Source organism: Anoplolepis gracilipes, chromosome 6 (genome assembly GCF_047496725.1).
Source record: "Anoplolepis gracilipes chromosome 6, ASM4749672v1, whole genome shotgun sequence".
NCBI lineage: Eukaryota > Metazoa > Arthropoda > Insecta > Hymenoptera > Formicidae > Anoplolepis > Anoplolepis gracilipes.
The window spans coordinates 4,653,736-4,673,024 of record NC_132975.1 but is presented as its reverse complement, the minus strand read 5'-3'; the positions used below and the strand labels follow the sequence as shown (position 1 = coordinate 4,673,024).

The 19,289-nt window shown below is 28.1% G+C and overlaps 1 protein-coding gene and 1 long non-coding RNA gene across 3 annotated transcripts; one reads left to right on the top strand and one right to left on the bottom strand.

Annotated features, from left to right (window-relative positions):
- Positions 1-5,192: 5,192 nt before the first annotated feature.
- LOC140666729 (uncharacterized) lies at positions 5,193-6,752 on the bottom strand. Its single transcript, XR_012046826.1, has 2 exons — positions 6,600-6,752; positions 5,193-6,140 (listed from the first exon to the last, which is right to left on the bottom strand). It is a non-coding gene; the product is annotated as an uncharacterized lncRNA (long non-coding RNA).
- A 4,284-nt stretch (positions 6,753-11,036) lies between these two features.
- Positions 11,037-18,078, top strand: LOC140666858 (7SK snRNA methylphosphate capping enzyme). 2 transcript variants are annotated; one of them, XM_072894403.1, is made up of 6 exons: positions 11,037-11,316; positions 11,394-11,510; positions 13,668-14,217; positions 14,972-15,748; positions 16,189-16,407; positions 17,337-18,078. In XM_072894403.1, the coding sequence occupies exons 2-6, from the start codon at positions 11,470-11,472 to the stop codon at positions 17,841-17,843; spliced, it is 2,094 nt and encodes a 697-aa protein (XP_072750504.1). In that variant the 5' UTR covers positions 11,037-11,316; positions 11,394-11,469; the 3' UTR covers positions 17,844-18,078. The 2 variants fall into 2 exon arrangements, with proteins under 2 accessions (XP_072750504.1, XP_072750505.1); XM_072894404.1 differs by lacking the exon at positions 11,394-11,510 and having other exon boundaries at positions 11,038-11,316.
- The last annotated feature ends 1,211 nt before the right edge of the window (positions 18,079-19,289 follow it).

Here is a 19,289-nt window from a genome sequence, read left to right as displayed (position 1 = left end):
CGAATGAAACGGATACGCAAAAAGAAAGTCAATGAGCGGAAACCAACCGATTGTGCGTGCATATAAGCAATTGTAAATCGTTATGTTAATTTCGTTGCCGGGGTTTGCCGGGGTCGCGACGGGTCACCATGACGTCAGCGGATGCAGCGACTCTACGTTGTGCGACGAACTGATATATGTACGCACATATCGACAGTATCAATAAAAAAAGTATTATAGTAGAATTTTTTTAGTTATAACTATTTTTTCAAATGTTATTTATTTAATATACATATACGCACCGCACCGCACCGCACCGCACCGCACCGCACCGCACCGCACCGCACCGCACCGCACCGCACCGCACCGCACCGCACCGCACCGCACCGCACCGCACCGCATTCGGGGTGGGGAAAAAGACCCTGAAATATCTCGAAAAATGTAAGTTTTATGAAAAAATGTTTCAGACAAAAGTTGTAAGATTTCAAAAGATCTATTTACTGAATCTGTCAAATCGATCTTGGGTGGCGTCGCCAAGGTCAGACCAAGGTTTCTCTCTATAATTTTTTCTTTTTCTTTTTCTTTATGTATATAAATATATATACAGATGTGTTTCTCTCTCTCTCTTTCTCTCTCTCTCTCTCTCTTTCTATATATATATATATATATATATATATATATATATATATATATATATATATATATATATATATATAATAGTACACAATACGCACGCGTGCATGTACATATACATACGCCTGCATATTATTCAGTTTTTGTATAATGTAAAAGAAAAACAGTATATTTTTTATATTATTTTTATAATATCAACCAAATATATTGTATAGATTTATATATTTATAGAAAACTAAATAAATGTACATTAGTGCGAACTGAATCTAATAGAATTTGTTGTATCTTTAAGGCAGCGAGTACAGGGGCGATTTATTGTACAATTAGTCGCGTCACTTACAATCGAACAGCATACTCCGAGTTTTCATGTATTACGATATTTCATTATTATATTTCATATGTACTGATTATATTTCATTATTATTATATTATATTTGATATTAATTTTATTTTTATATTTATTATATATTCATTACATACAGATCGACGACTTATTGTTAGTTGTACCGCTCATAGTCAGTAGCGCGAATAAGTCACTCGTCTACTCGCAGCTCGCAGCCTTATTATAAAGTATCTGTTCAAGTGTCGCCCTCTGTCCTTCACATTTCTCATTACAAATTACTTTAAAGAACTTATCAAGTTTTTGTATCATTAGTCGATAAAATAGATCTCTTATTTTTTGTGACAATTAGAATTTTTAGAAATCTAACAAGGGGAGGACTAAGAAAGATCTTTTTCGATTTCGATACGTTTTAAATATGTTAGCGTTATCTTTTTAATAATTCTTGGCGAAAATATGACTCAACGCAAAATTCTCAAGCATTCAAGAAAACGGCGGAGTACAAGTATATATTATTAATTATATATTATTGCAGATTCAAATCTTACTTTTTCAACTTTTTCTTTTTTTAATATAAATAGTATTTTTATAGATGTGTGATTATACAACAAATGTTTTGACACGAAATTTATTATTTTCTATAATATATCTCTAATATATTTATTTATTAAAAATATGTTAAATATTTGAAAAAAATCGTAATATTAAAGTTTTTAAATTTTTAAGAACTTGATATATATTTTTAGAAATTTATAATGAAATTTTTAGAAATGCTTTTAAAATTTTGAGACATTTATATATAAATTTTAAAAATTTTATGAAAATATTCAACAAGATAATAAAAAAATGAATATTTTACGAGATAATTATGTAAAAGATAAATATCCTATTTAGGGGAGGATGCTCCGATGTCCTTGATCTTGACATATGTTGTCAAGGTCATCACCCTGAGTAACGCTTAAAAGGTTTTAGCCGTCGCTCATTGTTTACTAAAAAGTTACAAAAATTTTTTTAAATTGACGTTTTTTGCAATTATTTTATCAAATACGGAAAATTTAAAAAAATGTTTCAAATAAAAGGTATAAGGTTTTTATAGTCTTTATTGTTGTTTTTCTCGACAACTATATCACTCGTATAATAAAAATGGATAGGATATAAAGCGTGTATTTTGAAGAGACTTACAACTTTTATTTGAAACATTTTTTTAAATTTCTAGTATTTGATAAAATAATTGCAAAAAACGTCAATTTTTAACAGTTTTTGTATGTAACTTTTTAGTAAACAACGAGCAACGGCTAAAACCTTTTAAGCGTTACTGACGGTGATGACCTTGACAACATATATCAAGGTCAAGGACATCGGAACGTCCTCCCCTAAATAGAATATTTACTATGTAAAATTATGTTGAGTAAAATATAAAATATATCTGGTAAACTATTAAAATTTTGGACATTATATCCTTTTATAACGTCTTATGCACAGAATATTTTGAGGAATTTATTTATATAAAACCTTAAACCCATAAACTATTTTTAGTTCATTAAAATATTCATTTATTTTTAAAATGAGTAAAGGAAACATGTACAAAATATGTTTTGTACCTGTAATTAAATTAAATTTATTTATACAAAAATATATTACATATTCAAATTGTTAGAAGTATGTATTATCATATTATAAAGCTTTTACCCTGAATTTATTTTTATTTTATCTCTCTCTAAAAAAGGCATGTTATTGACATTGTCATCGCTTTTTCGCGATGCTGATTGGTTATCTCAATATCTCGTTGTCAAGTGCATTATTGTGCTTCGCGCGTGTCATCTGCAGTTGTCAAATTTTGACAGTTTGTATGACAATTTGTAGAAAATTTAAATTAAAGAAAAGTTACAGAAAATGAAGAAGAGAAAAAAAGAGACAAAAGAAATAAATTTGTTAAAAAAAAAAAATAAGCCTTTATATAGAAAAATAAGCGTCCATTTAACAAACTAGATTGACTTTTATATAACCTTGGAAAAAGTCAAACCAAAGTCAAACCAATGGCACCATCTTATGTCTTCTTACTTGTTCTACAACATAATTTAATAATAGATGTTTTCTTTTATCTCTAATCATTTTTGAAAAAAATTAGTGAATTTTTTATCAGACTCACTCTGTATATAAGGTAAGTATGATTGCATATAAAAGACATAAATATACTTAAATATGTATTCCTTCATAATGAGAGACACATATTAATATAATTTTCAATTATAAACGATTGAAAAAGAAGAGAGATTTTTGAAAAAATAAACTTTAATTTAGTCAAATAGTAAAATTATGTTATTTAGTTTTAAACATAGTTTGTATTTTATATTAAATTTATGGATTTTAATAAAACGTTTTACAGTTTTTTTAGAAAACTAATATGATATACAATATATATATATATATATATATATATATATATATATATATATATAAAATTAAGAGATTATATAAATAATATAATATGTATAAAATTAAGAGAAAAAGAGATGCAATAACTATAGTAATAATTTCCCTCAACATTACTGCCAAACAGCACCAAGTCGACTATCAGTTGACTGTCAGTCAACTAACAGCCGACAAATGACTCGACTATAGTCGGCCGTCAGTCAGCCAATAAGTCAACATTTTTGCCGACTATAAGTCAATATTATGGCAATTATAAGTCGACTTTCAGTCAATTTAACGTCATCTATATTAACTCCTAAATTTTTATTTTAATTAATAGTGACATTTTTCAAAAACTTGATCAATTTAATTTTATTATATTTTAATTGTATAATATTTGTTACATATAATACAATTAAAGAGTAATAAAATTAGATTAATCAAGTCTTTGAAAATGTCAAATTTAGTTGAATAATATAATTAATATATAATATATTAGGTATTCATAATGTAACAGGCAGCATTTCACTAGTGCAATAAATTAATTTTTTTATAATTACATTATTATATTATATTATAAAGATAGAAGCTATTACAGAATAAATTTTATTTTTTTATTTGTCGTATTTAAATATATCAATAAAATAAAGTAAAAACATTATTTATTTATTCAATTGTAGTATTAATGAAAAATATAATATAAATATATATTTCCCAAATTTAGTTACAAGTTTATTTTAGATTAGATCTAAAATTGCATAAAATAAAAATGTAAAATTAAATTAAATTTAAAGTACTACAATTGAATAAATAAATAATGTTTTTACTTTATTTTACTGATATATTTATTTTATTAGTAACGCTCTCATCCTGTCACAAAATTTAAGGTAATTATTTTTCTTTATAATATACTAGCTTAATTTCAACAAAATTTATTTGCCTGTTTTATTGCAATATTTTACATTATAGGTCTTTCGCTGTCTATATTTATATTTATTAGAGATCTTTCGCTGCTTATATTTTCCTCTTACTTTGGACAAGAATAGCGAAAGAAATGACATAGTTATTTAAGGTAATTATTTTCTAATATGTTCTCTCTCACACTAGTGGACACTGTGTTAAGTTTGCTTGCTTTTAAAAAATACAGTGGATAATTTATATAATTTAAAAACATATATATAATATATATATATACAGGGTGTCCGGTAATAATCGCCCAACCTTTCATGGGCAGATAGAGCAAGTCAAACCGAATAGTAAAGTCCTATACCATTTTGCGATTTTCAGAATAATTATTGAGAAATTAATTTACAAAGATCGGCAAATCCGGCGCGAGTATCAGCCGGCTGCAAAAAAGATGGCGAGAAGGACGGCCCTAAGGACGGTCGCTAAGCGCGTGCGGCGTAAATAGGCGCCATTGCCTCGCGGTTACCAGGGGCATAGATGAGAAGCGTTGATAAGAACAATAGATTAGCGATTATTATTTAGCGACCGACCTAGCGGTGGGCCGTCTTCCTCGCCATCTTTTTTGCGGCGCGTTTGTATTCGCTCGGATTTGTCAATTTTTGTTAATTAATTTCTCGGTAATTATTACGAAAATCGCAAAATGGTAAAGGACTTTACTATTCGGTTTGACTTGCTCTATCTGCCCATGAAAAGGTTGGGCGATTATTACCGGACATCCTGTATATATATATATGTAAGAGAGCTTCTCGATGAAGCCGCTTTGTAAATTCGTTGTCAGAATGCGGAGGATTATTTGTATAGAAAATATTATATCTTCTGTATTTCTTTTAACAGTTCAAAACAACACTCACTTTAATGTAAATAAATTTAATACGTAATTTATTCAATAAAGGTAGTATTTAAATGAACAATTTTTATAAATTAATAATTGGACTCTGATGATGAATAAAGCACGGAAAGATAGATTACACGTTCAATCTTGCGCGCGGTTCGAGATCAAAGACGGCACGGTCTCGCCAAAAGGGAAAATGTTCCCCCTTGTTACATTTGTTACTTGGCAACGGCTTTGCCAATTTGAAAATATTGTGCACGCTGCTGCGCAGATTGAACAGCCAATAGCAGCATCGTACGCAACTTACACCAGATAGAAATACATAATTTCTTACACACATATATATATATATATATAATACATTATAATTATAGTATGAATTATATAAATTACATATGTTATATAATACTTATTATATATGTTTTTAAATTATATAAATTATACACTGTGTCTTTTAAAAGTAAGCAAACCTAACACAGTGTCCACTAGTGTGAGAGAGAACATATTAAAAAATAATTACCTTAAATAACTGTCATTTCTTTCGCTATTCTTGTCCAAAGTAAGAAGAGAATATAAGCAGTAAAAAATCTCTAATAAATATAAATATAGACAGCAAAAGACCTATAATGTAGAATATTGCAATAAAGCAGCCCAATAAATTGGGAGCGTCCCGTTTGACCACGTCACGATTAATCACAGCCACTTATATCGACCGATGCCTAGGGTCATCAGCAACGATTAACCAATCAGAGAACCTCATTTAAACTGGCCAATCGGCGACGTGGTCAATAGACTCCCACCCAATAAATTTTGTTGAAATTATGTTAATATATTATAAAAAAAATAATTATCTTAAATAACTGTGTAGTTCCTTCTTTTATGAAAAATTATAAACAGATTATAATCTTCCTTAACATATCAGAAGTATGGTTGCCATCGACATGTTGCCAAATGTCCAATACGTTGACAAGTGTTTATCTAAGAAACAAAGAAAGTAAAAAATATAAATAAATTATATATGTATATTAAAGATCTATAAGATAAACTCATAATGAAGCAGATTAATATAATATTTTATATCAACAATTTACAAATTAAAATTAACAAAACATTGTTATAAAAACTTTATTAAATTAGTTAACTATAAGATCACAATGTGCGACAAATGTTTCTACATTTTACAGTGTCCAACTTTATGTAATTTCTTAAAATTTTGTGATCTTATAATTAATAGCTTAATAAAGTTTGTATTTTTATAGCAAAATGTTTATCTATCTAGCAATTGATAAAATATTTTTTTAAATATAACCTTAAAACATAACCTTAAACTTTAGAATATATTATTATATGAAAAAATGAGCTAATATATGGCAAAAAATATAATAAATTTAGAAAATTCTTTTTGTTACTAATATATATAAAAAAAGGATTACTTACCTTAGTAAAAAATCTGTTTTTCGTTGCCTTGCTCCACGTATATTCGACGTAGACTTTCCTCAATCAGACTGAGTAACTGACTGACAATGAGTACAAAGAAGCCGATCGGTAAGAACAGATTCAACTTTATCTTGCAAACAGACGATAGAACATTTTGAGCGCGTTCGGGGAGACGCTATTAACGCTAACAACGTCGTTCTATCTTTGTTCAACTTTTAATAAGTAACAAAGATAGAACGACACTGTTAGCGCTAATAGTATCTCCCCGAACGCGCCCTTTGTATTTTTTCTAATGATATACAAAGTTTTCAATGTCAAATACGAATATAAAATAATAATATTAAATAATAACTGTTTTTAATTAGCCAAGAAAATATTTTTAATACGTTTATTCGCTATGCCGAAATGCAACAAAAAAAGATGACGAAAAGATATCTTTTAGTCAACTTTTTGCTTTGCAAAAAAAGACGACTTTTAATTTTTTGAAAATGGTCGACTTACAATCAACAGTTAAAGTCGACTTAAACTTGACTAAAAAATGTCGGCTATTAGCCGACAAGCAGTCATTTGTGTTGTGTGGGCTGTTAAAAAAGAATCAATTTTAAATTAATAAAAATTATGAAGAGTTGCATATTTAAAGGGAAAAATAAATCAAAACGTCCGCTCACACACACATATATATATATCTTGTTAACAACCATTTGTAATTTTTCACGTTTTTGATTATTAATTTTATAATTGCTTATTAAATGTGTATTTCTACATTTATGATTTATTAACATACAGGTTTTTTTACTTAATACTTACTTAATACTGATTTATAGTTCTTTATGCCTGCTTAATCCTATTATTTTATTGATTTAGAGAGAGCTTGTTTACTAGATTTATTATAATATTAATAATATTATTATAAACAGAGCTATATAGCTTTAAATATTTTCTTCTCTTCTATCTTAAGTATGCAGGGTGATTCTAAATAAATGCAAAAAATTAAAAAAGATTTTTTGTCGAAGATTAAGGGAAGTGTTTCATATAAACATATATGTTCTTATATCTCTCTCTGTGGAGTTATTAAGAAGGAGGTGAAAATTAAGTTAATTTTTGTTCAAATTTTGAACAAGTTAAAAATGAAACTTACAATTAGTAGATATTTTCTACTAGTGAAAAGATATTGATTAATATTTTTTTAATTCTCTCATATTATAAAGGAATGAAAACTAGCAACCTTCATTCAACTTTTTATTAGAACTTTTTAACGGACCGAAATGTGATAATCTAAAAATATGCGTTAGAAAGTTTGATTTCCTTAGAAACTTTTTTATTTCTTATATTTTTTGCAAAATCAATATTTTTCAAGTAAAAAAATAAAATACATTGTTATGCATAGTTTCATCTCCTTATATAACAATACGAGAGAGAAAAAATATTAATAAGTATCCTTAAAAGTATTAATAAGTATCCTTTTTATTAGTGGAAACTGTCCATCAAATTTTATTTTTTTAACTTGTCTATTTGATAAAAAAATAAAAACTTAATCTTCACTTTAGAGGAATGTAACTTTTCAGGACAGGATATAGAATTATATGTTTATATGAAAGACCTTCTTAATTTTCGATAAAGAATTCTTTTAAAATTTTTCGTATTTATTTATTACAGAATCACCCTGTATATCCCTTTCACTATGGATGTGTATGTGTATGTGCGTGTATGTGTGCGTGTGCACGTGTGTGTGTGTGTGTTATGTGTGAGTAAAAATATATTAAACATAATATCTTCATAAAATATTTACAGATATATTTCAGAAATAAAATAAATAAATATATGCATATATGTGTAAAATACAAAATAGTATTTCTAATCACGTATATAACATAAAAATAATTATAATAATAATTAATTATTATTACATTACTTAATTATTATATACGTACTATATTAAATGATTAATTATTATAAGATTGCTTATATTTTAAATGATAATAATCAATACTTTGTAACAAAAAAGTATATTACACATGATTTTACACATTTCTTAGTTTTTTTACATTTTACATTTCTTCATATTGTTAATAGTAATCACATTATCATATTAATTTAATTAATTAATTAATCATTAATATACTAATCATATGCACAATAATCATTCTCATATTCTAATATAACGATATTTACGAACATTTAATTAATGTATTTCTGTATTATATGTATATTCGTATACTAATTTAACAGTCATATGGTTATTTAAGTAATAATTAATATACTGCTTAAACACCTGTTTAAATCACACTGATTTAATAATAAAATCAATTAAAAATATTCCAGTAACTTATATACGAAAGTGTACAAATTTAGCTTTTGAAGTACAGTTTAGTTTCAACGATTGTGTACAATTATTACCACATTTCGTACGTTCCTTTATGACAGAGTAACGATCGTTTCTTACTTTTCTTTTATATCGTTCATTTTCATACTGTTTGTTCTCCTTATCATCTGTCTCAAGTCGTATATTTCGCAACATAGTATTCAAATTTTCCCTACTTGATTTTTCTTTCAATTCGCTCTTTTCTTTCGAAAATGTTACTTTGTGCTCAAGCACTTTTACTGAATAATCTGTGCTTTTCTGAGAACAGTTTTCGTCTATTTCAGTAAAGCAAAGTTTTTTAGGTTTTAATCCTATTTTAGAGAAACATTTTCTCGATTTTATGGGCGCGTTTGGAGGCACAGGAGTGGCTCTCTTCATCATTGGAGAAATTATGAATATTTCGAAAATACGAAACCAGAAAGTGTCCCACGTTTCATTCTGAAAGTAAAAATAAACTTGTTGCACAATATATGTAAAATATAATAACACACAATATAATATATACACACACACACTATATCTTAAATATGTACATTATATAATTATCAATTTAATTTAATAATCTTTATATTTAATTGTAAATTTAATTGTTAATTTTAATTATTTAATTAAAAAGACTACCAATTCTAGATTTTTCTAATAGAATTTTATATATACATATATATATATATATATATATATATATATATATATATATATATATATAAGATATTTTTTTAAATCTTTATCATAATGATTTTACAAATATTTTATAATATTTACCATAATATTTACAATAAATATTTTTATATTTATTTTATTTATAGTCTATATTTATAATGTAAGATCCTAAAAATATTTATAAGATATTTTGATAAAATATTCAAATAATTATTATAAATGTTTTGTAAACATTTTATATAAATATTGTGTGCTGTCTGTGTATAAGATATTGGTACTTATATGTATGCATGTGTGTTTCCTGCTTTATATAAGTAAATACTTATTTATATAAAATAGAAGATAAATTACAAATATTTTTTCAAAATTGCTTTATGCTCAATATTATTTAGAAGAAAAAGTATCGATTGCTATGTATATATATAAATTTGTTTTGAGAACAAATTTAATTATATTGCAGTTTCTCAAAGACTAAATTTTTATAGAAATAAATTTATTAGTAACCTTAAGTTAAAGACTATAATTTAGTAAAATTTTGTTATGTATTTTGTTTACCTGTGAAATTGTTTGTTCCACTTCTGCCGTAATATTAGATTGTTCACAATTTCGATCTTCGAATAACCGCATCGATGTCTCTTTTGCATGATCTCTAAAATTGCAACTGTCACGATTTTCGTTCGCTAACGAACGGCACAACGCCATTCTTTATACAATTTTGATGAAATTTTATGCAGTTTTGTCAGTTGATTTAAAATTTTTTAATTTTTCAAAAATAATTTTTGGAAAAACAGCGAGAAAAAGAAAAACGCAACTACAGGGATTTAATATATGAGAAAAGCGCCACCGTACATTACAAACGGGGTCTACACGAACGTGAACACGGTTGCTTTTTTATTGGAGTTAATTTTGTGAAAGTTTGAAAAAGTTACTTACTTATCTTATAGATGATATATTTTGTCGTCAATATACTTTTCACTTTTGAAATAGACACTTTAACTGATTGGATGTATAATTTTTGTTCACTTTATTCAGGTGTGTTTTCCACATTTCATTTCTTTTATTGTACTCTTAATAAATATTAAAATATAATGTTATATGTTAAATATATATTGTTAAAAAATGTGTTATATGTTAAATATATATTGTTAAAAAATGTGTTATATGTTAAATATTAATATATATGTTATTAATATAATAGTATAAAACAGCATTGTATGCGTAATATGCACCATATATATGTATGCAGCATATATGTTAAAGCCAAAGGTTGTAAATCGTAATTTTATTGCAACATTGTATATATGTATATGTACAATCGTTAATTACATTTTATTATATCTTTTGCATCTCAAAAAAATAAAAATTAAATTTTTCTTCTTAATTTGGAATTTATTGAAATAATTTGAAAACTTTTTGACAATACGTCATTTTTGCAGGGTTTTGCAGTTCATTAATACGGCCTTGATATATCGTCGGAGCTTAATGGAAAATGGCGTCGCAGTGCGACATGAGCCCTCGGTCGCCGCTCGCATCAGCTCGCACCTCGCACTCGATAAGCAGTTATTCGCCATCGTAGACAGGCACGCGTCGCAAGGTTGGAGCAATTACAAACGAAGTGTGCGAGGAGGATTGTTTTGAAGATAGTCATACGAGTAATTGGGACAAAGGGCTCGGTGAGAGCAACTGTTTCTTGAGGTGAGTACACATATTCTCAATCAACGATGCGAACGTTGAGCAAAAGAAAGTCTATAATGTCGGATTGGATATAATAGATACCACGACGTGCCGTCGCAAGCGGCTGGCTGCTCGTCCGCGCAGTGTGACGCATGCGCGCCATTACATGTACATATGAACGACCGAACTTCGCCGGAGTGTAGAAAGTGTAGAGAGTATTGTCGATTTTATTTACCAATTTTTCAAATTCTCTCTTTCTCGCTTCCTCTCTTTCTTCCTTTTCCTCTTCAAAAAACAAATATTTAGTGTAACAAATAATAAAAAAAAAAAAATGCAATCAACACAAATTATAAGCGTAGAAAAAAATGTAGTAGTAAAAACGAATAATCCTTTTCTGCATTTTTTCTTGCACTTTTTGCGCTTAAAATGAAACAAACATATTCAAGCTTTGCCTAGAAAGAAAAATAAATTAATAGAAAAGTACAAAATAAAAAAATATATATTTTTTTATAAATATATACTACATATTACACACACACACACACACACACACACACACACACACACACACACACACACACACACACACACACACACACACACACACACACACACACACACACACACACACACACACACACACACACACACACACACACACACACACACACACACACACACACACACACACACACACACACACACACACACACACACACACACACACACACACACACACACACACACACACACACACACACACACACACACACACACACACACACACACACACACACACACACACACACACACACACACACACACACACACACACACACACACACACACACACACACACACACACACACACACACACACACACACACACACACACACACACACACACACACACACACACACACACACACACACACACACACACACACACACACACACACACACACACACACACACACACACACACACACACACACACACACACACACACACACACACACACACACACACACACACACACACACACACACACACACACACACACACACACACACACACACACACACACACACACACACACACACACACACACACACACACACACACACACACACACACACACACACACACACACACACACACACACACACACACACACACACACACACACACACACACACACACACACACACACACACACACACACACACACACACACACACACACACACACACACACACACACACACACACACACACACACACACACACACACACACACACACACACACACACACACACACACACACACACACACACACACACACACACACACACACACACACACACACACACACACACACACACACACACACACACACACACACACACACACACACACACACACACACACACACACACACACACACACACACACACACACACACACACACACACACACACACACACACACACACACACACACACACACACACACACACACACACACACACACACACACACCCCACAACCACAACCACACCCACACCCACACTCTCTCTCGCTCTTTTATGATAATTTTTTGAAATATTTCCATTTGTTTTAAATGATATTATATATATTAATATACATATAATATACATATTTCAGATAGAAAAGTATAGAATAGTTTTTATCCAAAGAATGAATCTTTGACTATTTTATTTCAATGATGCATTATTTTTATATGATGAAAAATAATGAAGATATTTATTAGTTACTATAAAAGAAAATTTATAGATATATATATATTATATTATGAATAAAATTATATTATGAACAAATAAAAATAAATTAATTATATAAAATCTGTAACAAAGAAATTTAATAATGAACTAACTAAAATATTATAATAATTTGTACTGGTTTTTTGTATTATTTATAATTAGGCATTAACAGTTAAATTTGTTAATTTTTTTATTTATATATATATATATATATATATATATATATAATTTATAATTGAAATTGAAAATTAAAAAAATTAACAAGTTTAACTGTTAATGCTTAATCATAAATAATATATATATATATATATATATATATATTTCATAGTTTTATTATTGGTCCTGTGTATTATATATACTTTTAAAATATAATTACAAGATTATTATAATGGAGTGTAATTTTTTTTTGTTTTTCGTTCTTTTTTTCTCAAATTAGTTCGATCTATATCTTTATATTTTTTGTTACTTCAAATACATAGAAAATTTTGCTTATCATTTAATTAACGCGATGTTTTATCTTTTTCACATCTTTACATCACGATTAATTTTTAAATTTTTTTATGTTATTTTCATTTTTCTAATTTTTCAGTTTGTACAAAATGTCTTCTGTACAATTGGATCGGCCTCCAAAATTGGGTCAAAACAACAAGAAAGAGAATGAAAAATCTAGAAAACCTTTCAGTCTTTCGCATAAGAAACATAACAAGCACGATGACAATCGTCACTTCAAATTCAGCAACAGAAAACGACCTCAAAGCAGTTTTAACAGCAATGGAAAATTCTTTCCTCCCTATAAACGTAGAAAGAAGGAAGGTGCAATTATACCACCCACGAAATTTTTACTTGGAGGCAACATTTGTGATCCTTTAAATTTAAATAGTATGCAAGATGAAGAAATAAATCGAGCTATGAATGCAGTAACTCCAAAATCAAGTCCACTTCCTACTCCAAAGCACAAAAAAGAGATTATTGAAGTGATTATTCCACCAAATATTTATGATCCTTTGAATTTGACAAATTGTAATGACAATGAAGAGTACGAGAAACAATTAATATCGCCCACAAAGAGAAATTCTAAACGAAGAAACAAAAAAAGAAAGAGAGCCTCTTCTGGATCAGGAAAGGATGATACAAAGATGGTAAGTTGTATTCATTTCATATTTATGTATATTGATTTATAGATAGTATTTTTTTTATTCTCTCTCTATTTTTTTATATACAGAGTGTCCCAAAATCCTTGGACATAAAATGCACAGCGTGATTGTCCGTGCCAAAAGAAGCAACTTTTCCCTCATCAAAAATGTCGAGGTATCAATAATTTTCAGTTATAAGATTTGATTGAAAAAAACGAGTTTTTCGCAAACCAAACTTTGTAAAATTAAAAGATTAACACAATTATATTCTTCAGTTAATTTTAGGTAGAGTTTACTTTACTAAAATTTTTATTTAAGACTTAGTTACAAAAATATATAATAGCAAAATTTGGAAACTAGCAAAAAATGATAACTTTTCTCGACATTTTCGCTGAGGAAAAAGTTGCTTCTTTTGGCACAGACAATCACGCTATGCATTTCGTGTCCGCAAATTCTGGGACACTCTGTATTTATTTGTAAAAATAGTGATTTTATGGATTATAATTTAGTATAAAACTCATAATATGCTTAAAGTATATATTCTTTTAATTCTTGAAATTTTTAAATCTAAATGTTAGAAAATATATCCACAAATTTTAAAATTAATTAACATCTCGTGAATATCCTAGAATTTTTATATTCTTAAATTTCGTAATTAAGTATTTTAGAATATTTACATATTTAAAAATCCTTAGTATATTAAATTCTAATAATATTTATTAAATAGTTAAATAAATTATGTATTTTCATATAAAAATAGATGGAGTCAAGCGAAACTAACAAATTGAAAGAAATTGAAGGAAACAATGCAGTGGTTGAATCATCAACAGAAAGACTTTCTAATGAAAGAATTAGTTTAGAAGAAGCACAAAATGTGCAAGATGAAAGTTTACTGAAGGAAAATAAGATAGAGAGTCCTCAGAAAGACAAAAATAGATTACGATTAAAAGGTTTAGAGGAAATAAAGGATAAAAGATTGAGAAAAATTGACACAAAGGATAAAATAGTGAGCCCAGTAATTCCACAGCCTGGTGCTTGGAAACCCAGACCACAACATAGGCCCAGTCAGGACAAGAAGAAGAAACAGCAACATGCAATGCCTAATTTTAGGCCCAAAGATGCTAGATATCAATATGGAAATTACAATAGATATTATGGATATAGAAATCCTCATCATGAAATAGATTTTAGGTTGAAAGTGTTTGCACAGCGAAAGGAACTGTTCTTGCGGAAAGATATTCTAGACATTGGATGCAATATTGGTCACATTACATTGTCAGTTGCCAGAGATTTTGGTGCCAAAAGTGTTACAGGGATTGATATTGATAGAACTTTAATAAACATTGCTCGAAAAAATGTGAAACACTATGTTAATTGTGTTCAAAGTCCTGCAAGCAGTGAAGATAATGATAGGGATTCTTCGGATGCTAGCTTCTTTCCTATGTCGATGCCAATTAGTTATGGACCTGTAGATATTCCAGGATTTACAAAGAATAAGCAACATAAGGGATTCCCTTACAACGTCACTTTTGTGCAGGTAAAATATGTATTCACACATATACTATGCATATAATTTGAATTGCTTTTATAATAATTTTTTTTAAAAATTAAAAATTATATTTAATTTTAAAAATTTAATTTTTTTCTCTTTCTTTTTTTCTTTCCTTCTCCCTCTTTCCTTCTTTTTTTGTATCTTTCTTTCTTTTTCTTTTTTTACTTCTGTATTGATCATTTAAAACAGAAAAAAAGAAATATAAAGATCAAAGACATATTTTTGTTATAAATATGTTGTATATTGAGTTTATATCTTGTAATATAAACTTCTCCGTTTATAAAAATATTAAAATTGAAGAAATTTTTATATTTATGAAAAATGTTTTATAATTTGAATTGCCCTATTATTTTATAAGTACCTTTTATATAATCATATTATGTTACATATATACATGATAATGATATATATATATATGGTTTTAGGGTAATTATGTGCTTGAGGATGATTCACTTTTGTGTGCGGAACAACCACAATTCGACACAATTTTATGTCTTTCCATTACCAAATGGATTCATTTGAATTTTGGCGATGCTGGATTAAAACAAGCTTTTAAGCGTATGCACGCTCAATTACGCCCAGGAGGAGTCCTCGTTTTGGAACCTCAGGGTTGGGCCAGCTATATTAAGAAAAAGAATCTCACAGTGAGTGGCGAGTTTTATACTTTAATGACTATTAATTTTTCATTTTTATGGATATTTTTATTCTGTAAATATATTAATATAATATACTAATATAATATCTATAATATCTATAATTTTATTTTATATATAAAATATATTAATTATTATATATTAACTATATATTATTTAGATAATTAATGAATCTAATTTTGATTTTTTAAATTAGTATTTATTGGATTTTTTAAATTTCTTTAATTTGTATTTTTAACTGGGCTTGCTAAATATCAAAAAGTTTTAAGAAAATTATTAGTTGATGAAATGTTTTGAATTAAAATTAACTATTAAATTCATAAAAAATGACCAACATAATAGTTTTTTTTTTTTTTTTTTTTTTTTCAAAACTTGATCACGTTGGTCATTTTTCAAGAATTTAATAATTTTAGTTCATTTTAGTTCATTTTTTAAATTAATTTTAGAACATTTAATCAACAAAAACTTTTCTTAAAACTTTTTGATATTTAACATGCCCAGTTAAAAATACAAATTAAAAATGTAAAGTAAAAAATCCAACAAATACTAATTTAAAAAATCAAGATTAATATAAGATTCATTGATTAATTATCTAAATAATCAGTTACAAGCTTGTAACTAATTATTTGGAACTTTTAATAAATATTTTTTTGTTAGGATTTCTTTGATTAGATTATTTATTAAATCTTTTTTGAAACTAATATTTAATTCGAATTTCTTTTACTTTTTATTGGATTTTTATTGAACTCTAAGTGTTTAAATAGAGTTCCTTTTACTGTATTTTTAATTTAATTTGTTTATTGAATATTTATTGGATTTCTTATTATTGTTGTGTATTTTTTATCGTAAATTTTCTTATTTGTATTTTTTTTATTTATTGATTCTGATTTAATATTTTATCATTTTATTTTTATTTGTAGGAGCGGATCTATAAAAATTATCATAGCATCGAGTTCCTGCCACACAAGTTTACACAATATCTTCTATCTTCCGAAGTTGGGTTTTGCAAGTGCGAAGTTGTTTCTATTCCGCCTCATCCTTCTAAAGGATTTCAACGACCTATACATCTTTTCACTAAGACTGGTGGCCCCTCTTTTACTACCGAACGAACTGATAATGATATCAATGATTCGTTGTCGAATCGCCAAGAGAGGATAATGAGAAGAGGTCAGGAAGAAATTTGTGACATAGAGAGAATCAAATACGAACTGGAATTATTTCCAAAAGAAAATGTCAATAGAGGCAATATGTCAGAGATTAGTCAACACAGTGGAGATTTGAATCAATATGAGCAATTAGCGAATGTTTACGCACCCAGCGCGACACCATGTTATGATACTCCAAGTCGCAATAGTGATAGTCAACCTTTGGATAGTCAGTCTTTGGACACATCGAGAATAAAAGAAGATAAAGAAGAAGTTTCATAAAATAAAAAAATAAACTAAAGAAGTAAAATAAGAATTGCAAAAAGGAAGAAAAAATAAAAGAACGAGAAAGAAAAATGAAGATATATTAATTAAGAAAAAGAAGAAAGCAAAGAAGATGACTAAGAAGAAAAAGAAGAGGTAGAAAGAGAGAAAGAAGAATGAAGAAAATATTAAAATGTTAATAAATTAAAAAAGGCGTATTTTTGCCCACATTTTTGTCCTTTAACATAGGAAATAAACAGAATTTTTGCTTTAGTTTTATTTTTATTTCTTCAGTATTATAAATTTTCTGCTGTCAAACTGTGATTTATTCGAAGATAAAGAATGACAATAGACATATGTGACTAATAAACATTAAAAAAGTAAAGAATATTGGTTGAGTAATTAGCATGCATTACCTTTAATAGTTTCAACTTTTTTTTTATACTAAATATTTTTCATTTATTTTATATTGTTACTTTGTTTTCTTTTTTTATGAATAATTACGTTCATATGACAGAAATTTGTTAAATATATTCATTAATTATCGGATAGAGAACTTTTTTTTAAGAATCCCTATCTGAATTTTAGAAATTTTGTAATTAACAGTCAATCAGAGATTCATGTGAAAAATTTTGCATATAGATGTTATATCTTTTGATTACATAAAAATAGACCGTCACACATCATGATACAATAATAAGGATGCATTCTAAGTTGCGCATGATACGCATAGGCTTAGTTTAAATCGAGCACTTAATACGCGTACCAAGTACTATACTAACCAATCATAGCCAGTCTTCTCAAGAATGGAATGGCTGTGATTGGCCAGTAATATTTAGTACGCGTATCAAAATATGTCGGTGTAAACAAAGCCTATGGTTTAGCTTACACCGACATATTTTGATACGCGTACTAAATACTACTGGCCAATCATAGCCATTCCATTCTTTAGAAGACTGGTCATGATTGGCTAGTATAGTACTTAATACGCGTATCAAGTGCTCGGTGTAAACTAAGCTATAGGTTGCACGGAAAATTGTTTCGATCAGGGAGAAGACTGAGCTCCGTAAAGTTAGCCGAACCACTTTGATTTTTTTATAATTAAAATTAACTAATCGTTTGGTCATCGTTTGTTCATGATTGGTCATCCAATTAAAACGTTTGGTCATTTATCGTTTTTTTAAAATTAAATAATTAAAATTTCGAACTAAAGTTAGCCGAACATTTTTATTTTTCGTCCAATCGAGTTATACAAGAGTTTATTCGATGCAGAATCGTTAGGTCATCACGAATAAATTCTTTACAACGTTTGGTCATCCATAGTTTATTTGAAAAATGAAAAAAATTATGTGCGGTAAAATGACGACGAGCGACGTGTAGTGACATGGACGTGCGCTGCGGTCACGCGCGCATGCGTTTTAGTAACTTACACAAAATTTTAAATAAATCCTTTTTAATTTTAAT

Bases quoted from the DNA above. Each gene is read 5' to 3' on its own strand.
- LOC140666858 (XM_072894403.1), top strand. From the start codon at position 11,470: ATGAACGACCGAACTTCGCCGGAGTGTAGAAAGTGTAGAGA. The intron at 14,218-14,971 runs GTAAGTTGTATT...ATATAAAAATAG, and splicing joins GAAAGGATGATACAAAGATG to ATGGAGTCAAGCGAAACTAA. The intron at 16,408-17,336 runs GTGAGTGGCGAG...TTTTATTTGTAG, and splicing joins TTAAGAAAAAGAATCTCACA to GAGCGGATCTATAAAAATTA.